The sequence below is a fragment of the Melitaea cinxia genome, chromosome 28 (assembly GCF_905220565.1).
Source record: "Melitaea cinxia chromosome 28, ilMelCinx1.1, whole genome shotgun sequence".
Lineage (NCBI taxonomy): Eukaryota > Metazoa > Arthropoda > Insecta > Lepidoptera > Nymphalidae > Melitaea > Melitaea cinxia.
Window position 1 is genome coordinate 6,367,339 of NC_059421.1, and position 25,192 is coordinate 6,392,530.

At 36.1% G+C, this 25,192-nt stretch overlaps 1 protein-coding gene across 1 annotated transcript; it reads right to left on the reverse strand.

The window, feature by feature from the left end:
- Positions 1-7,792: 7,792 nt before the first annotated feature.
- On the reverse strand, positions 7,793-22,878 carry LOC123667509. Its single transcript, XM_045601399.1, has 8 exons — positions 22,800-22,878; positions 16,709-16,976; positions 16,362-16,478; positions 15,149-15,228; positions 14,616-14,721; positions 14,203-14,346; positions 12,657-12,738; positions 7,793-12,543 (listed from the first exon to the last, which is right to left on the reverse strand). Exons 2-8 carry the CDS (start codon positions 16,853-16,855, stop codon positions 7,910-7,912), a joined length of 5,310 nt encoding a protein of 1,769 aa, XP_045457355.1. The 5' UTR covers positions 16,856-16,976; positions 22,800-22,878; the 3' UTR covers positions 7,793-7,909.
- Positions 22,879-25,192: the final 2,314 nt, after the last annotated feature.

Consider the following 25,192-nt stretch of genomic DNA (forward strand, 5'->3'; position numbering starts at 1 on the left):
CGATTAAATATTTTATCAAAATAAATTAATGACTACCCCTTTTGCGCAGTGTGCAGTAAGCCTGCTTTGTGCACCATGGATTGTAGGTTCGTTTCCCGCTCCGAGTCACGGTGTTATATATTTGTTTATTTTTATTATGTATCGTCTCTATGTATATTTATCGAAAGCAAAATGTAGCAATATCAGTCAACTGTTTGCCATAACACAGCCATTAAGTTGCTTATCTTGGAACAAACGACGATATGCTTGCGTTTGACCACTATTTTACCTAATGTTAAATGAAAATGTTGTCTAGGACGCTTATTAGAAGTAACCTATTCACTCGCGACTTCTCTTTATTTATCTACTTGTATTAAAACTAAATAATTTTATTTAATCTTAAAATAAACATACTAGCAAGCTCCTACACCACGTGACAGGTAGTGTCTAGCGTGCTGAAGATCCGCCTTTACGTTGTTTTGGAGGGAAAATACGACTGCAATCACGCGACGACATTACAAGACGTAGTAGATTAAAGAAGAAATTATGACAATTTAAATGCTTACCAACCTCAAAAAAGGAGGAGGTTCTCAATTCAACTGTATTATTTTTTTAAGTGTGTTACCTCATAACTTCTAAATGGGTTTATGATATTCTAAATCGAGATTTAAATTAGAATAGTCCTAAACTTAAATTTGATAAAGATTATAGAATATAATAAATAGAGTTATCCCTAACAATGGGTATTTAATTAACTGTTTTAACGACAACCTGCATTATGCCTATTACCTACTTGTCGACGCAGTGGCGTAGCGTGGTTGTCGGCCGCCCGGGGCGGAAGAAAATTTTGCCGCCCCTTTATTTAGGTATTTCAATTTAAAGTATACTAAAACTTACTTAGCTGAGTGGCTACGACATATAGAATTTAGCAACCCCCTTTCATCCCGTGGGTGTCGTAAGAGGCGACTAAGGTGTAGAAAAGTTCCAATAATAATAATAATGATAAAGCTTTATTTAATTCCATGCAAAATTCATCAATCCTTATCTCAATTTGCCCAAATCAAAATTTCAATCAATTAAATAACAATACAAAATAATTAATAGTACTTATTAGATTTTATTAGATTAGTGATCATTATTAAGACATACTATTTCATGTATAATAAATAAATTAATCTAATATATAAAATTCTCGTGTCGCGGTGTTTGTAGTTAAACTCCTCCGAAACGGCTAGACCGATTCTCATGAAATTTTGTGTGCATATTGGGTAGGTCTGAGAATCGAACAACATCTATTTTTCATCCCCCTAAATGTTAAGGGTAGTCCACCCCTAATTTTTTTTATTTTTTTATTTTTAGATAAATTATTTATATTTTTTTATGATACAACATTAAGAAATACATACAACCCTAAATTTTCAACCTTCTACGATCAACCCCTATATTTTATTTGTTAATTATAAACTTTAATTTTTTGGCAGGATTTTTATATTTATTTTGTCATGACTTAGAATAAAAAATTATATTACACTTAATTTTCAACCTTTCTACGATCAAGCCCTATTTTTCCATCGCAATTTTTATTTTTTATTATTTTTAATAATTTCCTTTAATTGTGATTTTTTTCTCAATTTAATTTGATCTCCTATCTTCGCCGGTCGATAACTATCAATTGATCAGTTATCCCCGCTAGATGTCTACATTACGTTGTCACCTCTCATCCAGCAAACGTCACGGAGTAGGGATGAGAATAAAGCCGGTCTCCTGTCTTACTCACTATACTGTTTTCGGCCATTGTTTTTTTTTGGTTTTATTTGTGTACCGATCGTAGTAGTGACTGTAATATGTATTATTTTAATTTTTCTGTGCACTAAATAAAGCATACTTTCATTGTCTACAACGCTTTCGTTTATAAGTAAATCCCCGCACACTTATATTATAGTAGATAGTTTATTGGCAAAACAACGTTTGCCGGATCAGCTAGTTAATAATATGAAATAGCAAAGTTCCAATACCACTGTGGAACTAGTGAAGCCGACCGATGGCGGTATGGCCATCCTACAGCTAGCTTTTTAAATACACAACCGAAGACCAGCAGCAGCGTCTTCGGTGCGACAAAGCTAGCCCTGTGGTCACTAACCCGCCTGCCTAGCGTAGTGACTATGGGCAAAAACTCTCATGAGTTCGCGGTAGAATTTTAGGCCCTCGGTTCTCGGTAGCCCCACTATTCCCAGCTACAGCAGCGGCTGCGGTAACGGTGGGGCGGAGGGTGCTGAGGATCACCGGGATACGGGAGGCTGCCACTCAAAACTACAGGTACTACGTACCGGTTACGTATAATGGAGGCATGTTACGGCTGGACCACAACCTTACCGAACTGGAAGTAAAACCGAGTCTTAAGCTTAAACTTAAGTGAAGCATACTGGGGTTGTCTGAAGTTTGAAGAGAGGGCGAAGACACGATGATCCTGGACTCCGGGCACTTGTTCTGCTTCCGTGAAGGTGATGGGCTTTCCCAAGGTGGCGTCGATTTTCTGGTCCACAAGACTCTCACTAAAAACGTTGTGGAAGTCAGCAATGTGTCGACCCGGGTAGCGTACCTTGTACTTAAAATCAGTGACAGGTACTCCCTAAAAGTGATACAGCTCTATGCGCCGACCTCAGCACAATCTGACAATGAAGTCGAAGCCTTGTATGACGATATTACTAGGGCCATGCATGGGACTACTTCGGCCTTCTACAACGTTGTTATGGGAGACTTCAACGCTAAAGTGGGAATACAAGACCGCGACGAATCGAGGATCGGACCACACGGGTAGGGGCGCAGGAATCGCAGGAGGCAGATGCTCGTCAACTACTACGAGTCAGAGGGGCTCTTCTTGATGAATTAAATTTTTTGAGAAGAAGCCCCAAAGGCGGTGTACATGGCAAAGCCCCAACACTATGACGAGGAACGAGAGAGATTCAGTTAATTGGTTTAACACTGTAACCACCGGCTATTGCGGAGCACTTTAAATATATACCTCCGAAAAGAGCGGCCCGCTTAGTGAAATCTACTCTCCAACGTACGCTGCCCCAATTACTATGTGGCTCCGAGCAGTTTCAATGGGAACTCCAAAACCGATTCGATTCGCTGGAAACTACTGGCAACGTGGAAGAGATGACCGACAACGTGGTGAAGACGGTGTGTACACTAGGTCGTAGGCACTTTCCGCCGACGACGTCAACAAAGCAGTCCAACCCTCTTCCGAAGCTTGGATCAAATGTGGCGGAGGCGCGAGTTGCTCACTGCTCAAGCAGCTTCGCCAGAACAGAGGGCTCTTTCCAAGAAGATACGAAAACTTGTACGCCGAGACCTCCACTGCTCAAATACGAGAGAGATTGCTACTCTGATTGAGCAGAATAGGGATGACGTAGTTACGACTGAGCTACTTAAAGCCGCAGGGCGACCTGCCCTAAAAGTCTTGGCGAGACTCTTTCACGCCGTCACCCACCGAGGTACCACGCCGGAGGTGTGGTCCAGTAGTGTGTTTGGTGCTGTTCTTTAAGAGAGGCGACAAGTCTGTCAAAGAATTACACATCGATCTCACTTCTGAGCCATATCTATAAGCTGTTTTCGAGTGTTGTTACGAATCGTCTCGCCAGAAGACTCGACGAATTCCAACTACCTTAGCAGCGGGGTTTCGAAATGACTACAGCACTGTAGACCACATCCATACTGTTCGGTAGATTATACAAAAGACAGAAGAATATAATCAGCCGCTGTGTATGGCATTTGTGAACTACGAAAAAGTCTTCGACTATTGCTTCTCAAAATGGAAAAACAAAAAATACTGTTTATCCAAATGTTTTGGATTAAGTTTTAAAATAGCCTAGCAATTAATATATTTTTTTTTGTATTAATAAATGAATTTGATGTAATTTTTTTTATTATTTCACTTTATACGTAGCGAAGCACGTACCGGGCCGCTAGTATTTACTAATTGTTTTTATTATTTAAGTTTTGTTCAATTTTGCCGCCCCCCTAAAAAGTGCCGCCCGGGGCGGGCCGCCCCCCCCGCCCCCACTACGCTACGCCACTGTGTCGACGTAATTGAAGTCGGTTTTTTCGCTTTGCGAGCAAACAAATTATCGCGTAAATATTCCGTAAAAAGTATGCAAATTAGTTAGGTATTTCAAAACAAACATTGTACTCGCTGATAGTAAATATTCGTTCATATTGTAAAATTTTACAAAGGTTCATATTTCAGAAAGTCGACGTGCATTACTTCGTACTACACCGCGCCTAGCACAGACCTCGCGTGTTAAGGTACACCATGACTGCTGATGTGCGGATTTTTATTAGTACGCTAGTCTTGACGGTTATTTCATGATAGTTTATTTGTTTGAGTATTTATGGCACGCAGGGAAATGAACAATACGTGTTATTTCTTGCAGATAAATTAAACCTAGTTAGAGGATCGTAACTGAAACACAGAATAGTGAAAAAGAAAAGTTAAACAACTATTATGTATATTACGTACCTTCTCAGTTCGTTTAAACAACATAAAAAAAATAGATAAAAATATTAATTACTTAATGTCCTGCTAACGGCGCGTTGGCGCAACGGTCACAGCACTGGTTTGTGGCTGTTGCGCTGGCGGTTGCGGGTTCGATCCCCGCACATGACAAACATTTGTATTGGCCATACAGATGTTTGCCATGGTCTGGGTATTTGTGCAGTCCTTGTGGGTCTAACCACAGTGCCTCGGAGAGCACGTTAAGCTAACTACACACTGCTTGTGTATTGTCTCCAGACCCCAACACAGGATATAATCCTACCGGGGGCCGTTGAGTATGAATTGTTATTATTAACTTTGTGAATTGTTAGTAGTATAGATTCATACATTCAAGTGAACTGTGCTGTGTGTGTGAGTAGTATGCAGTGGTTAGTGTGACAGAGAGACGTAAAGGACTTCTGAGATATCTTCACTATTTTGATGTATCTTGTGATCAAAACTTGGGGTCTGTTAAACCAGTTGTGGATATCTATTTGACGGATAACGGTATCCAATAGATAAAAGGTTTCATATATTATTTATTATTTGCTGTGTGGTTACGGCAATGAAGAATATAGCCACCCACTCTCTTCCCGTGGGTGTCGTAAGAGGCGACTAAGGGATAACACAGTTCTACTACCACCTTGGAACTTAAAAAGCCGACTGATGGCGAGATAACCATCCAACTACTGGCAATGAAATACACAGGCCGTAGACGGGCAGCAGCGTCTTCGGTGCGACAAAGCCAGCCCTGCGGTCACCAACCCACCTGCCCAGCGTGGTGACTATGGACAACACACGTGAGTTCACACCATTTTTGGCGTGAACTTGTGGAGGCCTATGTCCAGCAGTGAACTGCGATAGGCTGAAGTGATCATGATGATATTGAATTTTATTTTTAAGGTATATCTTAGCGGTAGTGCCGCTTAGGTAATCATTAATACAATAACTATATGTCGAGTTTTATAGAAGTCACTTACGATTGGGTATATATTCTAGCACCCAAGTACCTGGTGACCTGACCAGTAGTGGACTGTGATAGGCTGAAATGACGATGATGATGAGACAACTAAACATAACTGTTTCGACTTCAGTACGAATCCTTCAAAAAAATTTTTTCGAAAAAATGTACATTTGTTAAGAATGTTGTAAAAATGGGTAATAAAATAAAAGTAGGTATATTTTTATGAAAATCATTTTATTATTATCAAAGTCTACTTCGATATGGGCAATATGCGTTAATAATACTTAATAATAAACAATACTAACAAACTCTACGTAATGCGTTATTTTCGTTCACAACTTCAATTGTACGATATTCGTGTGTATTGCGAATGAAAAACATTTTAAATTCCTCTAAAATATACAATAAGAAATAAGAATTAATGTCATTAAAATCAAAAAATTGCTAATATCTTAGTTAACAAAAGTTTAATCATAACACAGAATAATAAATAAATAAATAAAAAAAAACAGATTTATGACTTCAAACTGTCCGTGACAGAAACTGGTGACAGAAGCGCTGCAAGCACGACACTAGCGAATCGGAATAGCGATTCAACAAATACATAATAAACATACTTGATAGTGTACAAATCAGTTATAAATTTCACACAGAAAAATGGAAGAAAAACTAAAATTTGTTAAAAAAGATCTTATCGCTAACAATGCGATCTCTTCTAGACAACCTATAAGCAAAGCATGAGAAAGAAAAAACAGAGTAAGGCTGCCAACATTTTGCCATCATTTCACGCGGACATGACTTGTATTAAAATCTTAAATTTTCTCGAACTTTACGATTCATTAATAATATTTTTTGTTTAAAAACTTTTTTTTACCAAAAACAGAATAACAGGGTTGAATTCATAGTTTATTTCAATTTCATTTCACAATTTCAATGAATTATACATTTTTTAACATTTTTCATTCGCAAAACTTTACTTTTTTTTTGAACTTAAGGCATGATTACACTTAATAGTTATATTTTTATAAAGTGTTTACATATCCACATATTGTAATTATGAAATTTTATGATTATATTGAAAGTAGAACGATTAGTAGATTTTCATGTAGGTATATTTATGTTAAAAAGGGTTACTTAAAAATGAGTTTCCATCATTGACAAAATTCTTACAGTTTTTGCCTATTTTATATGTGTGCCGATTATTTAATTCATATACAGGTGGATACAAGTGAGAGGTTTTAAATCAACCCTCATATACAACATACCGTTGTTAGCAATTATTTAGGCACAAGATACACAACTGTATTATTTAATTATATTTATTGGTAATAGGTTTTAGATGGGATGAGATATTATTATGTTTATTTATGTGAAAATTGTAATGTAGCAACTACTGTTTGTCCAAATGAAAATAAATAAATATATGTATGTAATATGTGCATATGTAAACCTGTTCTAAATATGATAAAATTTTCGTAAAATATTACAAAATATAATATCGATTATTAATTCCATACAGGCCGCATAATATTATGATTAAAAGTGCATACAAAAATTTGACTTTAAGTAGAGTACATCGTACGTTTTTGAGATTTTTTATTATTATTATAATGTTAGTAGTCACATGTAACATTAATATAATTATAGTCATTAAACGAGAAATAATACTTAATGTACTAACAGTCTCAACGAGTTAAGTATACTTGTCTTCTGATGCGATAAAATTAATAAAATGTTGCCAACATAAAAAAAGTTTTTTTTTTTAAATCTATGTTGATGTAGGCGTAATGCTGTCACATGTATTTCTTCTAATTAAAATAAATTTCAGAAGAATATTCGAAAAGTTTAGCTTTCAAATTCTTTTAAAAATTCATATAGTCTGTTGTTAAAAATATAGCAAAACCCTATTTTTCAGATCATTACAGGCTGAAGTGATGAATATCGGAATGTAATTTTTTATTTCTTTTATCATAAATCGCAAAAAAAAAACCATAACCTAAAAATAAAAATTCTACTTTTTGGTGTTAGTAGTTAAAAAAAATCTTATGCTAAAAAAATAAATACTTTTAAAATGTTATCGTATTCCATTGCACAAGAATCGTTATCTTTTGTAAATATATAGATTATCTTATTCTATATATTTAAGATGGCACTTTTGGATAAATACATAGCAATATAAGCATATTAACAAATCTTTATGTACAATGTGTGTTTATATTCGTGCGTTGTTGTGATAACGTACCGCCAAAATTATTTATCTTGTCTATGGCACAAGATATCAAAGCTCGAGGAGATTTGATAAAAACAAACGCTATTTACAATTTTATAATAATTAACAATATTTAAAAACTACCAGAGTGGTTATCAAAAAGTGGAGTAAAAAATCAGACGGATTTTTTTTGTAAATGCAAAAGTATCACTCAATAAGCTCATTGAAATTTATTGACAACTTGTTTAACCCAGCTTTCCTTTGGATCATTGTCGTTTGCATCGGGGCTTTGTTCATTAACACTATTTTTATTTAAAGGAATATTCGGCCTTAGACTACCGACGTTTGTATTGACATTACGTTCTTTAGTCCTGTTTTCGCTGACGCTTCGTTCAAATGACGCCATTTTGGGTGTAATCGATTTAGGTTTAGCTAATTGTATCGGCTTTTTACTCTGTATCGATTTATTTATATGAACTTTTGTCATTTGTTCAATCTCTAACCGCCTCTCCAAAACTGATTTAGACGTTGATGGTTGCTCTATGGACTGGCGTTTGGTTTCTAAGATAGGTTTTGTCTTTCTTGTCGCTGAGTCAAGACTAGCTCTTTCGAAGCTTAAGCGTTTCATTTGTATGTTTCCCTGTGGCTTTAACTCCTCTTCGATCTTCTCTTTCGTTTCTATCGTTTTACTTTCAGATTTAGCCACTTGGTTTCCTAAATCTGTTTTTTCTTTTTGTGCTACTGGTGTAGAATCTGATCTGACAAAAGATGTTTTGTAACTTGTATTTCTCCTAATAGTCCGTGTGTTGACAGATTCAGAGGACGATGACTGTTCTTGACTCTTAGTTAAATTGTTCTTAGTAATTGTTATTTTAGGAGGTACTGCTGCAACAGATGGTGCAGTTGTTATTTTGGGTTTGATTGCCACCGGAGGAGCTACCTTCGGTTTGACGACACTTTTTTCATCTGTATCAACTTTTTCTACTTTACTTGTATTTCGATTGCTTTCCGTATGAATAATTTTGTTCGTTATTGTAATTACGTTAGATTGAGTACATTTTTTGTCAGAAGTATTGGTTGTCACGACAGTCTTTTTCGTTTTGAACGACGATTCACGCTTGATACTCTCAACTCGCGTCATACCTTTATTGAAAACTTTAGTCTTAGTATCTGAAAATGTGTCATCAATATCTTCTTGATCAGAATACACAGCTGAGTCTCTAAACATGTCAGCATCTGTTAGCTGTTCTATTTTCTCAAATGATTTTTCATAATAGCTTTCATCTGAATTCGCTTTTGATGCTGTCGTCTTTTCGGTTAAAGTTTGCTGGGAAGTATTTGTTTTGATTTGACTCTCCTGATATGTACTTTCACTTGACGATGTTACAAAAGATGAGTTAGAAAAAAGACTGTCTGGTCTTATAGCGTTTTTATTTATTAGTACATTAACATTTTTAAGAGCATTCTTTTCACTCATTAGAGTCATTGGATCAACATAGTCCGACTGGGCTATTCTGGCACCTAAATGTTTGCTGCCTTGCATGTAAACAGGCAATTTATTAAGACTTTGGTACGAACTGTTATTAGACTTTGAGGGCGACGGTGTACTTGCTAGTGAACTCGATACATTCGTGACCATACTGATGCTTTTTTCGTAATTCGGCAGTAAATTAGATTTTTGGTTAATATTTTCGCAACTTTGAGATAAAATTTCTAAATTATTTTTCTCTTTCTGACTTTCGCTCATAGTTGTATGATCACAGACACTCTTACTAAGTGGATCAGTTTTGATCGAATATACCATAGTCGATGTTGTGGGACTGTTATCAGTTGATGTTATTATAACTTTTATTTCACTTTTTGATATGTTTTGAGAGTCTTCATTTTTAGTTTTATTATTTTCACATTTATTTTGATTATCATCCGGCTGTTCATCGCCGATTATACTTCTGAATCTTTGCAATAGATTTTTCGAGTAACTTCTTGGGTTTAGAGCTGATCTTTTTTCACTTGTCGGACTCTTTAAATCAGTCTTTGAATTTTCTACAGTTTGATCATTCGCATTTATCTCCACATCATCATTATTTTTAGGTGGAGTCCGACTTTTAAAACGACTAAGGACATTTTTCAGTGATAAGACGTTACTTGTAGGCTTGTATATTTTGTGCTCAGGGTGTATGACATCTACATTTTTAGCTTTTCCGTCATTTTGCTCAGTAGTCAAAGCTTCACAAGAAGACGTGGTAGATACATTTAAGTTAGGTTGAGATGTATTGAGAGGATTTTCATTTTTATTAGTATCTAAGTCAACTTTTTCAAAATTATTCTTATAACATCGATCAATTTCTTCTTCTAATTCTAAGGTGGATTGGCTAATATTTTGTGTATATTCATCTTCTTTCGATTTTGAGTTTTTGTTAAATTTTAAAATATCACCTTCACTCATATATGTTTCTACATTTTCATAGCTAATTTCACTTTGATCTGAAGCGATTGTGAATGGGCGATCAGCACTCATTACTTTTCCGTCTCTATTCAGATAAGTTTTGCTATTACTGTTCGGTTTGCACTTAAATGTACTCAAATTATTATCTTCTTTGCCACTCGTCACTACCTGAAAACTTCTGGGCAATGAACCCGATTTCCTATCTCTAGAAACGTTAAAATGTTCTTTTTGGCGGCTCAGCCATATTTCGGGCGTATTGGGGCTCTGTTGATCGGGACTCATAGGTAAATAGTCACCGGGCAGCGTATTTGGAACATCTTTTTTTCGTCTACAAACTTCTATAAGATTGTCATAAATATTTTCTTCGTTACTCGCCTTTGCTGGACTATCCATTGTAACGTAATAGTCATTTACGTTTTTATCGACTTTAGATACTTTTTCTGGAGACTTCACTGGCACGTCATATATTCCGTCTTCTAAACTTTCACGACGTTTGATTTGATCGAACGATAAGTATACATAATCTGATTCAGGTCCGTGCGTTTTAACTAATTCTGAAGAGTTCTGCGGGGATGGTAATCTTTTAGGTCGAGACACATGTATATTATGTTGTATTACTTTACTTTTATTGCAAAGTTCGTGTAAATTATTTTCAGCTCTGTTTTCTATTCTTAATGTTTCGTAAATATGATCTTCATCAGACACGTCATCGATATCACTATGAGCATTACGTTCTGGATTTTCATGTTCATTGATATTTAATTCAATATTTTCAGACATTTGACGAGTGTACTTTGGCTTCAACTTTGTTAGTTCGTTTTTGGCTGATATGACTTGATCGGGGTTTGAGTGAGACTTTAAAAGTCGTTGATGCCTTCTTTGAGCAGTATTTCTTTGTTGCTGTTTTTTAAGTAACTTTTGGAATTCTCGGTTTTGCATTAGTAATTGTGATATTATTTGTTCTAAAGGTTGTTCGATTTCTTCACAACTTTCTTGAACTTCCTCCTGCTGCTCTGAAATGTCGTGAGATTTATCTTCCGACTCAGTTCCTTCGTTAATAACTTTTTGTTTATTTAAGTACTTGACCTTTTCTAATTCGTTCTTCTTGAACGAATCAGTCTTTTCTATTAATTTCTTATATGTTTCTTCATCAATGTCTTCGTCTTTACTTATCTTTTCTGGAATATGAAGAATCGGTTGGATCTTTGATTTTTCAACATTAAGGCTGTCATTTGATTCAGATATGTGCAATATGTTTTCCGTAGATACATCGGTCGAGAAATCTGTATAAAACCGTGTTGTCGTGTCTGACCCGAGGCGTAAGCCCTTCGCTCTATTTTTTTTAATCTTCGAAATTTTCTTTGGTATATTTTTAGTATTGTACATCTTTATTTCTATATTCGGTTTTACTATAATATTAGTGCCTCTCTTTCTGTCTATTTCAGGGTCAGAAATGATCGGTCCTTCATTGCCTTTGGTTTTCTTAGTTATTTTATTAGATCCACAATTTCGACATTCGAATTCTATTTTTTCACTTCCTTTGCTATCCGTTCTCTCACTGTCACTATCTTGTGATTTTTTCATAATTATAACCGAGTTTTGTAAACCTGGTTCCGACTTTCTTCTCCACGTACCAATTTTTGATAATTTGGATCTTTGTGGATCATCTTTAGACTTTGAACGTAACGTATCCGTCCTGTGTTTTTCGGTCTCATTGCATCTTGATTTTCTTGAATGTAAAGTGGTCATAGAATCTGTTACTGGAATATTTTCTTTAATCTTCGCACATTTTAAGCAGGTTTTTTGGATATTTTTAACATTAGATGCGCTATTAATTTCTGTCAAATCTTCTTTACTCTTACTATCTGTGTAGCCTACAATATTGTCAGACGAGTGATAACCCCTAGTTTTCTTCAACGAACCGCTGAATTCCTTTGTAAAACTCTCTTGAGATGACTTAAAATCTGAACATTTGCAAGATGATTTATTTCTTTCAATTTGTTCAGTACTACCAGCGTCTATATAATGTAACGCCCTATCACATTCCGGGCACTTTTCCCTTGTATCGTTTGGAGCATTTTTACATGAACATTTGTCATCTTTAACTTTATCTTTAGCGATCTCTGTTTCACAATCTGAACAGAGATCGATGTAACAATTATCACAAGTGTAGTCTATTCCTTTTTCAGCAGAATATTGAACGCAGTCACAATCTTGACCTTCATCTCGGGAATTTTTGATGGTATATTTTCGATTAGCTTTCTTTAATCTTCCTCTGGTTCCATTTTCAAATGATTTTCTTCTTTCTCTTTCTAATTTTCTTTTTTCAAGATATTCAGGCGCTGATAGTTGTTTTCTCATCGACGCTTGTGTTATGAGGTTGTGTGACTTCTCCGCCAGTATATCATCTGCAACGACACAAACTATAAATTATATTTTTAGTTCAGAACCGTACGTCATATTACTTTTTAATTTTGGAGTAATCCTACTTTAGTCAGTTTTAATTCAAAAATAAACTTACCATCAGTTTTATTTTGTCCCAGCTCCATAACTAATTGCCTCGCATGAGATGGAATGACAGCATTGTAATTCTCTAATATTACCTAAAAATAAAATAATATTCTCCATAACTCTCTCTATTTATTACAAACACAGTTTGCACAAAAATATTTAAATATATAATGTTATTTAAAATACTTAAACGGTAAGGTCAAATAATTTCGATTATAAAAAATACAATTTATACAAAACATATTTGTACAAATACTTGTTTCCGCTTAAAGCATATAAATATGTCACTTTATGTGGTCGTTAATCTTAGTAGGTAATCCAACTCGCAGAGGAAGAACATGTTAGATAAAGTTCCAACGGTTTTCCTAAATGGAGAAACAGGCTTACGTAGAGCGAGGGGATTAAAAATCTAAATCAATTAATCATACCATATACTCTTTCTCTGTGAATGTTATTTTCGGTAAACATAAGCTTATCCGCTTCAGTAACAAGGTCCACTCCCGTTTGTAGCGCGGCGAGCGCGCCTGCAGGGTGAGCTGTGCGCGCGGCGCGTCCCACGGGATCACGTGGAACGACTCCGCCTGCACCACGCTGTATGAGTGTCCACTCACCCGCTTCAGTAACAAGGTCCACTCCCGCTTGTGGCGCGGCGAGCGCGCCTGCAGGGTGAGCTGTGCGCGCGGCGCGTCCCACGGGATCACGTGGAACGACTCCGCCTGCACCACGCTGTATGAGTGTCCACTCACCCGCTTCAGTAACAAGGTCCACTCCCGCTTGTGGCGCGGCGAGCGCGCCTGCAGAGTGAGCTGTGCGCGCGGCGCGTCCCACGGGATCACGTGGAACGACTCCGCCTGCACCACGCTGTATGAGTGTCCACTCACCCGCTTCAGTAACAAGGTCCACTCCCGCTTGTGGCGCGGCGAGCGCGCCTGCAGGGTGAGCTGTGCGCGCGGCGCGTCCCACGGGATCACGTGGAACGACTCCGCCTGCACCACGCTGTATGAGTGTCCACTCACCCGCTTCAGTAACAAGGTCCACTCCCGCTTGTGGCGCGGCGAGCGCGCCTGCAGGGTGAGCTGTGCGCGCGGCGCGTCCCACGGGATCACGTGGAACGACTCCGCCTGCACCACGCTGTATGAGTGTCCACTCACCCGCTTCAGTAACAAGGTCCACTCCCGCTTGTGGCGCGGCGAGCGCGCCTGCAGGGTGAGCTGTGCGCGCGGCGCGTCCCACGGGATCACGTGGAACGACTCCGCCTGCACCACGCTGTATGAGTGTCCACTCACCCGCTTCAGTAACAAGGTCCACTCCCGCTTGTGGCGCGGCGAGCGCGTCTGCAGGGTGAGCTGTGCGCGCGGCGCGTCCCACGGGATCACGTGGAACGACTCCGCCTGCACCACGCTGTATGAGTGTCCACTCACCCGCTTCAGTAACAAGGTCCACTCCCGCTTGTGGCGCGGCGAGCGCGCCTGCAGGGTGAGCTGTGCGCGCGGCGCGTCCCACGGGATCACGTGGAACGACTCCGCCTGCACCACGCTGTATGAGTGTCCACTCACCCGCTTCAGTAACAAGGTCCACTCCCGCTTGTGGCGCGGCGAGCGCGCCTGCAGGGTGAGCTGTGCGCGCGGCGCGTCCCACGGGATCACGTGGAACGACAGCGGCGCGCCCGCGATCGACTCCACCAGCATCATGTTGTTGCACTGTCGTCACCAAGTAACACTTTAACAAGTCCTGAACTAATATCATACAAATACTAGCTGACCCGGCGAACTTTGTACCGCAACATTTTTTTAATGAACTTTATCCTAACTATAACGAACACATAAAACAAAGTTATCCAATTTGGTTCAGTCATTTGAAATTAATACTCTTGCAGACATTTTGGGGATACATATTTATATTTGTCTTATAGTTAAAAATTTACTGATATCTCTACAAATAATTTTGTCTTTACTATTTGCAAACTTACCATAATATGGGACTTGTACGCAAGGATTCCATCCTCCCTGTTCTTGGTCACAAGGAGCATTTTGTCGAAGAGAAAGGCGTGACGCATTGCCTTTGCGCCGAACACTCTAGAAAACGTATGACTTAATTTAGAGACCAAAAAAAATATCCATGTTAGAGGTTTCAAGTTAGTTGGTAAAATTTTTGAAATGAAGATTAGTTTACCTTTGGTAAATGTATATGAAATGTAAATAAGACTATTGTTGTAATAAAGGAAAAGAAAAGGATGAAAGGATAAGATATAAAGCTTAATACAACATGAGTTTCATTACGAATTATCGGAACTTTTCTCCAGAGTTTTCTTCCCCTAAGCCCTAATACATTAATTTCTTTAATATAAACTTTCGTATTTAAAAATTCAGCATTTGCAAATCAAGCAGTAAAAGCCTTTGAATCCTTTCCTATTCATTGTTCACGTGTTCGTATCACAAGACTATTTCTACATACAAATCAGTACGTTACGAGTATATTGATTTCAATTTGAGTAAATTATACCTAAAGGTCCCTTCGGCGCACAACTCTCCGTAAGTTGTCAAATCAGGTCCGTTCCATCCGTATAATAACGACTGGATTTCCTGTAATGGGAAATATTTTATTTCAATTTAAAAAAAAAATATCACTGTATGAAGAATTATTGCAAACACAGGTACACAGTCATAAATGTGTATTTAAAATACACATACACATATGGTACTCGTAAGGTCGTTTACTCCTAAGGTAACTAAAAGCCTAGGTTTTAGGAAACATCCAGCTGATAGAAGGAAACGCTTTTGTGTGATAAATGTACGTATCGCTTCAGCCTGTAATATCCCACTGCTGGGCATATGCCTCTTTCCCCACGCTGCTCCATTGTGGTTTGGTGAATATATTCCTTACTATGAGTAACGATCGCTATCAGGTATACATGATAACAACCGGGACCGACGGCTTAACGTGCTCTCAGGTACGGTGGGGAGACCCACGAGGACTGCACCAACACCAAGACCACGGCAAACATTTGTATGGCCAATACAAATATTTGTATTGTGCGGGGATTGAACCCGCAACCGCCAGCGCAACAGCCACAAACCAGTGCTGTGATCGTTGCGCAAAAGCGGAGTCACGGTGTATGTGTGTAGTTCAAATGTACGTATAAAAATAATTATATTTACAAATTAATATTAATTATATCCAGACTCGGGGTGGTAATTGAAACCACAACATTTTTAGTGGAAAGAAGCGGTCACTAATAAATGTGCAAATAGGCCAATCAATATATTATTCTTTGAAATGTAAAGCTTTGGCAATGTACTAATTGCTCATGCTCTGACCACCGTTGGACGGTTTAATACAATTGATGGCAGCTGAGCAGCTCATATATTACAACAAATAAACTAAAATAGAGATTGTCATTTTTACTTTCATTTCATTAAAAAAAAAAAAACATGTGGAACGTGTACACTTACAAAACCTCTCCTGTGAAAGACGCTGTGAAACAATAATAACCGAGTACCGAGATTCAACAACAATCCGTAGTACGTCAGTCAATCGGAAAAAGATACGCGCGTTTGGTAGAACAATGTTACAGTGATCCAGATATTACTGACGCTATGTCACTTTCATTATGTAACATTGTCTTTGTATACGAATGTAATTTCAATTTATTAACATACATCATAGTATCATAACTATTTAAGACATAATACTGCCTTTTTATTTAGTTCCTCACCTGAACTCTAACAGCGTGTTCGTGTCGTCTCTTCATGTCGTCGATGTGGTGCGCGATGCCCGTCATCTTCAGGAGCGCGTACTCCGTCTCACACGAGGCACATTGTTTCACCACGTTCTGAAAAAAATAACAGAAAATTACTTCAAATATTTGAATATTTAGCTAAAATCATCCCAATGACTCTCAACTGTTTCTTAACTACCAGATTAGTACTCTTAAAGTATGTTTAAGAGTACTTACATCTAAAATACCAACTAACAAGTTTATTTTACATCCTTTGACCGAAATTGAAAGAGTCGATGTCGATTTCAAAATTCGAAATCGATTTTTAAATGATTATAAATTACCTGTAGTAACAGATGGTATTTCAAAATCCTCTGCACTGGCTTCAAAAGATAGGACGCCAATGGCAAAGGATGCATCAACTCGATCTGCCTCTCTCTGAACTCCCGGGCACTCTGAGGCCGAGAAGCCAAAGCGGCCAATCTCTCCATCGTCCTCGGGTAGCCAGTGCAATACGAGGTGTAGACAGAGAAGCCAGTTGTATTATTGACGAAGCAACGAGCAATGCACGTCGCGTCTAGACGACAGCTATTGAGTTCGCTGCATAGAGATCTGGAAAATAGAAATTAATTACAAGATTTACTTTAGGAAAATAAAACTAATGTGTGCACATAACCTGTGGCTTAGAATCGATATATCTTATATGTATATAAAGTGTCAAGACTATTCTGTATATAATGTACATATAGACGTACTGGTCTCAATGCTTTTAGCCTTTGTAAATAGTAAAAAGTGAAAAAAAAGTATTGAAAGGAAAAATAAATTACGAGCGATCTGAATGTGATCAAATTTTTTTTTTTTTCAATAATTATTATTTAACGAAGATTTACGTTCAGATAAGAATTAGATTCTTCGCCTTAAGAAGTGACTTTTAAGCTTACAATTACGCTAGTGTAGTAATTATGAAGAATCTATTGATTTTTATTTCAAGCTATTCTTAACGTCAATGGCCTCTAATGGTATACGTAATATTATAATTGAAAACAATATTTCACTTTACCTGTGTTAAGTTATTGTTTATTAGTGTTTTCAGTGTTAAGATATTTACGCGTAAACTAGGGTTGCCAACTTTTTTTGACAAAAAAAAACGTATAAAATGGTTTGGATAGGAAAAAATAAAGTATTTGGAAGAAAAAAAAAGTATTTTTCAAATTTTATGTTTTTATTGCTTTAAAAACGTATTTTTGTGTGCCTTTAGCACATGCTAACAATTTTTTGTTATATTTAAATGTTTCAAACTTGTTTAAAAATCATTATTTAAATTTATATAAATAAAAATTCGTTTCTAATTAAATTTATTGACGCTATATTTCTCTCTTCTCGCTACTTTAGATTCATTACTAAAAAAACCCTTTCAGTAAAAGCTTAAGTAGTGGGAACAGAAAGTAAGTAAGAATTTTTTTTTATATTTGGTAAGCTATCAGGTGCATTTTTAAGTATATATTGCCATTTTTCAACTGTACTTTTCACTGAAATTTTTTTATCATCATTAGTGATTTTTTTTTGTCTTATACATTCGGAATATATATCCTGCATCTTAACATTTAATCCGTCTTGTAATTTAGTTTTTATAATTATCATTTCAAAATTTTCAAATTTAACCGCATTTTTTAAGGACACGTTAGGGAGTATTGAAAGCCAGTTATCTTCGCTAAGGTCAAACAATTTTTCCAACCATTGATTCCTTAACTGCATATAAACAAAGCCAACGGTCAATTTTTCTACAATATCGTTGATAGTGAGTAGTGACATCTGTGACAAATGTCAGATTGTCACCTGTCCTGTCACATTCAAAACACCACATCTGTCATCTAACATTTCGTTCAGTAATTTTAAATCCTTTCCATCATCCGTTTTACCTTATGTGTACCGTTAAATAGTTAAGTACCCATAATGAGTATCTTGTTTCACGCATCACAGTAAAGATTGAAAATAAAGTATTTTCATATACTTTATTTGTATGCAAAAGTATAAAGTATATTTACCAAAAATAAAGTAAAATACTTTATTATAAAGTATGGTTGGCAACCCTAGCGTAAACAATTGTTCATTTTCGCTCATTCGCAATAACGAACGTGCCTAGGAAGATTGAAGGGTAAAGAAATTTTAAGATTTATTGCCCTCAGACCTTGGATAGCCACAGGTCCAAGTGTGAACAAAGGGACAAACTGTTCTTAAAGTCACGTAAGTTGCACGTACGCGGTAAAGGATCGTAAACTGGGAACAATAGGGTCGTTTGGGGATTTCGTTTTGTATAGGCAAAAAGTTTAGGCCATAATTTAGTATGAAAGTATGGAAAATAAGGCTTTTGTTGGTCGTGGGAAAGGCTTAGGCTCAGATTTTAATTGGCTCGTGTGTTTTTTCTTGTTTTAAATGGACGCGTAACTAACTGCCTTATTTTAGTGTGTATGTATATTTCATATTTTTTCAACTACCGAAAGATTGACATATAAGGTTGTATTTTTTTTAACATTAACAAATTTTAAAATTTTAATTTAGCAACTTGCATTTTTAAATATAAAGGTAAAAAAAAAGCTATCCATTCAGTTTTAAGAACACTTCAAAAACAATCTGCAAAAACAGGAATAAAAGCGAACCTATTTTTAGATATTAACAATAAAATCAAGGCAAACGTTGCTACTTTTATAAAATAGAAAATCGACAAAGCCCTCAGGCTAGTGTGGTTAACCGCATTTGGATAAAAGTGCATTAATATAACACTGTGTGCGCAAACAAATGAACGCGGGGGATATCAAGTTAACGGGGCGTGAAATAGGATCCGACGCGGGGACTTTCGCGTTACATACCTTTTAATTGTCACTGTAATTTGTATAATTATACAATATTAACAGTAACATAATTATATTACTAAGCTCAAACTAGAAAATAACTAAACCAATTCGTCTTTTTTTTTGTTTTCTAATACTTTGTTGAAAGATTACGTAAATCAAACAGAATATATTGTAAATTCGCGAGTTTGACAATGAGCAAATACGAGTAACTTCACATTTATCCGAAGAGCTGGTACAGCAAAAAACACAGTAAGTAATCACTTTAAAACTTGAATATTAAGTTTAAACGTATACTGTTTTTATTTTATTTTGTTAACCGACTTCCAAAAAAGGAGGAGGTTCTCAATTCGACTGTATTTTTTTTAATATCTAATAATGCGTTTTTACTTGACGCTTTTTTCGTCGACCTACGTTGTATTATACCGCATAACTTTCTACTGGATGTACCGATTTTGATAATTCTTTTTTTGTTGGAAAGGGTATATCCCTAGTTTGGTACCGTGATAAGGAAACAAGGATCTGATGATGGGATCCCAGAGAAATCGAGGGAAACTCTCGAAAATCCGTAACAACTTTTTACTGGGTGTACCGATTTTGATAATTTTTAATTTAATCGAATGCTGATGTTTATCATATGGTCACATGGGTCACATGTATCGAGATCTGATAAATACTTTTTGAGTAATCTTTGATAACGCGTAGTTGCTTGACTATTTTTTCGTCGATCTACGTTGTATTACTTGTCGATGTAATTGAAGTCGGTTTTTTTTTCGTTTTTCGAAGGCGTTAGCCTAAGTCTCGTATTTCATTTACTACTTTAAGCTCCTGCTGTCTTAGTAGATATTTAAATTTGATGTTATTAATTTTAAGAGAAAATGTGATCGAAAAGCATTTTGCGACATTTATATCTAAATTATTCATGAAACAATAATTTTCGAATCTTAAGAGATCCTGCAGTAGAAGATGACAATCCTTTTCAAAGTTTGAAAGTTGTTTGCAAATCTATTACAAAAAAAAGGTTATATTGTAATTATTATAAAATGTGATTATACATTAAGTTTTGCACTGATTAGCGTCCCATTTTGCTGGGTTCAAACCCCCCCCCCCAACCCCCCGCTCAACAATTAATTAATTTATTTATTTATTTACGTATACAAAACTTAAAACTAACATTACAACAAGCAATGGTACAGAAAATACATAACCTAACCACAACACACATTAATACTGCATAAGCAATATATTGACAAAGAATTGTCTTTAACGGGGAGTCGATCTCATAACTGCTAACGCAATAGACAGCGACTGAGACCACTGTGTTGACGGAGCGTCGACTGTTTACTTAGTTTTGTCCGGCCAAATTAATGCAATCAGCTGAACCTATCCATTCTCAAACCCGTAAATATATAGCGCACTGATCTACGTGACGTATTGGAAGAGCTAAATGCCTTTAAAATTAAACATTGAATTTTTTTCTATTTCGTATTACACTCCCTTACTGTACTGTAGTACCTCAGAGTTCTCGTATAATACACGAACTCCAATTTCATGACAAAAAGTAGTATATACGTTCTTAATCCAGAATTTCTGTTCTGAATACTAAATCTGAGTTCACCTATTTAATAATATAACAAGGTTCAGCTCAATCTGCATAAGTTTTCCTTTTATAATATGCAGGAAAATATATGCAAAGATTACAATAAGATAACTAAAAGCAAAAACATCTGACACAATCAAAATATTTCCCTATTCCCGCATCTTTCACGTACAGACAGTCAAGCAAATTCTTTAATAAAAACCGTACCCTCCGCCATTCAGGGCCACCCTATTAGGTTTACACCCTCGTCACAGGGCCGAATTTAAATTGTTTTATAGAAACAAATTTACTCTAACGTTGTGGATAAATTCAATATTTTATACATTTTTCTTTTACTTATTTATTTATTTCACAACTATAATTTACATTTTATTAATAAAAAAAAAAAAATTACAAAAGATAATTAAGGACCCCGCCGGGGCACGAAATATAAAGGAATGTACATTCACTAACTTATTAATGTGTTGAATATTTTCTTCTTAAGATGTGAGATCAAAAGTTGTAGTTCATTCATTGAAATTAAATAATCCTAGCCTTGAGTCATCATAAATTATATGATAATACTAGCTGACTCGGCAAACGTTGTCTTGCCGCTAAACGCTATTTAAAAAAGGGGTTGGTGGTAGAAGGGTGAAAATTTAGGGTTTTATGTATTTTTCAACGCCAAATCATAATAAAATAAAAAATTAATAATTTATCTAAAAATTAAAAAAAAATTGGGGTGGACTAACCTTAACATTTAGGGGTATGAAAAATAGATGTTGTTCGATTCTCAGACCTACCCGATATGCACACAAAATTTCATGAGAATCGGTCAAGCTGTTTCGGAGGAGTTTAACTACAAACACCGCGACACGAGAATTTTATATATTACATTAAAGATAGCCTGTCGTTAACTTATTTGTACGATAAGTTTTTATGCGCCAACAACAAAATAGGCTCTATTACTGTTTACGGAGAAGAAAACGGTTTGATTAGATTTCTTAATTTTGAACAAATCAAAATAAATTATGTCGCTATAAAAATATTTTAAAAGCAGCCTAATGATTATTTTCCCCTTTATTTATTTCTCTTTTATTCATTTTTATCTCTTAAGTCCGTCCCCTCTCTCAATGTCACATATTAAAAGACTCAAGAACACTCCCCCCACAATATGTCAAAGTAAGACAGCTAGTCGTGAATTTCGACGATAAGTAATGCTGGGGTTGTTATTTTACTGCGGTCTTATTTTGTTCACATGTTTAATACTATTTGAAGGTCAGTAATATTGTAGTAATTTTTACAAACACAATGAAGGGTTTGAGCATAATCGGAATTCGGATTTTTTAGAATTCTGCCGTCAGTCTGAACTAAATAATATCCTGTAAGTATCTATTCGGCTGCTGGACAAAAGGCTCTCTCCAGCTTAAACAGCCACTACTCCACTTGGCAGATAGTTTTCTTATGAAGTTGATTTTATTATTATAATATAAAATCAAACACATAAGTAACTGGAGAATACATAGTATTTTATGTCTTTAGAATAATACCAATTATCTTAATGTCTTACAATACAGATGTAGTGGTGGCACAGCAACTGACTAGTTTACAAGCGATCGCGGGTTCGATCTACGCATATGGCAAATGTCTGTACAAGCTATGCAGATATTTTTGATAAATGATGTAGTGTGATCCTTATTTGATCAGTTTGTAATTGTGGTCTGTGTTACTAGATCAGTGTCAGAGACACAGAATTTCTCTGAGAACCAGTGAGTATGAAGGGTTATTTTTTTTATTCTATAGATTTGTTTCATCTATAAGGTTGTCTGGATAGAATGGCTATCATATAAGACCGCCTTTATGCATCTTTGTTTGACAGTTGATAATTTATTTCTGTTTTTTTTTCTACCTACAATAAGTAGTGTAATTATTGTTCATCAGTAAAAAAGTAATGTATTTTTATTATGCATTAAAGTGCTATTTAAGAAGACAAATAGAGTGACTTACTTATTGAAAGCGTAAATATCTTCAATGTTGTTGAACAGTTCGTTGAGTTCGTCTTCAGAGAATGTCGCATCCCGCTTCCAAACGTGTAAATAACCCTGGAATGAAACAAAACAAATTTATAATATATTATTTTAAAGTCGAGCCTTTGATTTTAAATTAGTAATAATAATAATTTAAGTAATGTATTTTTTATCTGCTGTGTGGTAACGGCAGTAAAGAATATACCACCCTCTTTATTCCCGTGAGTTTCGTAAGAGGCGACTAAGGGATAACACAGTTTCACTACCACCTTGGTACTTAAAAAGCCGAACGATGGCAGGATACCCACCCAACTGCTGGCATTCAAATACACAAGCCGAAGACGGGCAGCAGCATCTTAGGTGCGACAAAGCTAGCCCTGCGGCCACCAACCCGCCTGCCCAGCGCATTGACTATGAGCAAAACAAATGAGTTCGCGCCGTTTTTGGCGTGAACTTGTGGAGGCCTATGTCCAGCTGTGGACTGCGATAAGCTGAAGTGATGATTGTATTAACGATTTCTAAAAGATTAACTTTTCATTTCCTTGCTGGTAATTTAGCGAAATCTACTCTTTCAAACGGCGGTAACTGCAAATTAAATATAAGATGCGTGGACCATGGTAGGCCATTGTAACGAATAAACAGTTTTTAATTAGTTTATTTACCGGATAAATGTAAGAAACAAATTATTAATTAACACTTTGTTTTATAGTGTAACATGTAAATTGCTTTTATTTTATTTAAGGTGTCATCACTATTTATTAAACTTAACTTTTAATAAGCTCTTCCAAGCGGCCTTGCAAGGAACAGGTCTCCATACAAGGACAATATTTTAATTCAGTCGTTCCACTTAAAACTAGAGTTGTAATAATTAAAATATCCGCTTTTACTGAAACTACACAAAAAGTTACGTATAGTATTTTTTTTCTTTTTGATTATTAAATTATCTGTAAGATAAATAAATGGTTTAAAGCTCTTTTTTCTTGTTTAATCGTGACTAAAAATCTTTAGACTGGAGGCAAGACTAGTTTTGTTAAACGACTTCCAAAACACAAATGAGGAAGTACTTAATTAGATTGTATATTTTTTATGTTTGTTACCTCAGAACTTTTGACAGGGTAGCGATTTCGATGATTTTTTTTATTCGAAAGGAGGTGGCAAAACACATGAGTTCACGTTATTTTTGGCGTAAACTTGTGTCCAGCAGTGGACTGTATAGGCTGTAATGATGATGAAATAAAATATAAAAATAAAATATTCTTTAGCCTTCACATTAAATCTTGTTTAAATGTAACTGAGAAATATGTTCATTATTATGTTATTTTTGTTTAAACAAAGACAAAATATTTCAACACCTTGAATCTATACGACTTTTGATTGTAAGAACTCGTGTAGTGATTATATTAGTTACAAAAGTTTTACGAACATACAAGTCGTATAAAAGTCCACACGCGACGGAACAGTGCATCTGAACCGAAGACGTATAAAAATAACTTTAGTTAATCTCGTGTATAGTGAAAGTTATTTCGCTTCATCTATATATATAAAAAGCCATGGATTGTACATGTTGCGCTGGCGGTTGCGGGTTCGATCCTGCACATGACGAACATTTGTATTGGCCATACAGGTGTTTGCTGTGTCTGGGTGTTTATGCAGTCCTTGTGGGTCTCCCCATCGTGCCTCTGAGAGCACGCTAAGCCGTCGGTCCCGGTTGTTATCATGTACACCTGATAGCGATCGTTACTCATAGTAGAGAATATATCCGCCAACCCGCATTGGAGCAGCGAGGTGGATTAAGCTCTGATCTCTTCTACATGGGGAAAGAGGCCTATGCCCAGTAGTGGGATATTACAGGCTGAAGCATGTCATTTATAGGATCGTAAACTTTGCATTTGATCATGTCATGATCTTCAGCAAAGTGTTGTGCATGAGCCCACAAAGGTTTCTGAGTTGGTACGACCAAAAAAAGCGTAGCAACGCGCGCAGGGTACAGCTCGTCTCTTATAATCATCTAAACTCAAATCTTATAGTCATAAAAAACCTTATATACTCTAATCTTATAATCATAAAAAATCTTATAGTCATCTAAACTATTGTTGTTGTCTCTTGTGTGTGATCAAATAAATGTTTTTTCTTTCTTTTCTTATAAAAGGACTAATCACAACGATTGTCAATTTGAAACTACATGACACCGATATATATGTACATCTTAGGGCCTGTTTCTCCAATTGTGGATAACTCTATTTAACGGATGAAGATATATAACAGATAAAAAATTTTGATGTATTCTTTTTCACCATCAAATTTCACTGTATTTATTAGCTATTTGTATTCGCAAATATGAATTATTAACCTTTAGATTTGAGACAAAATCTT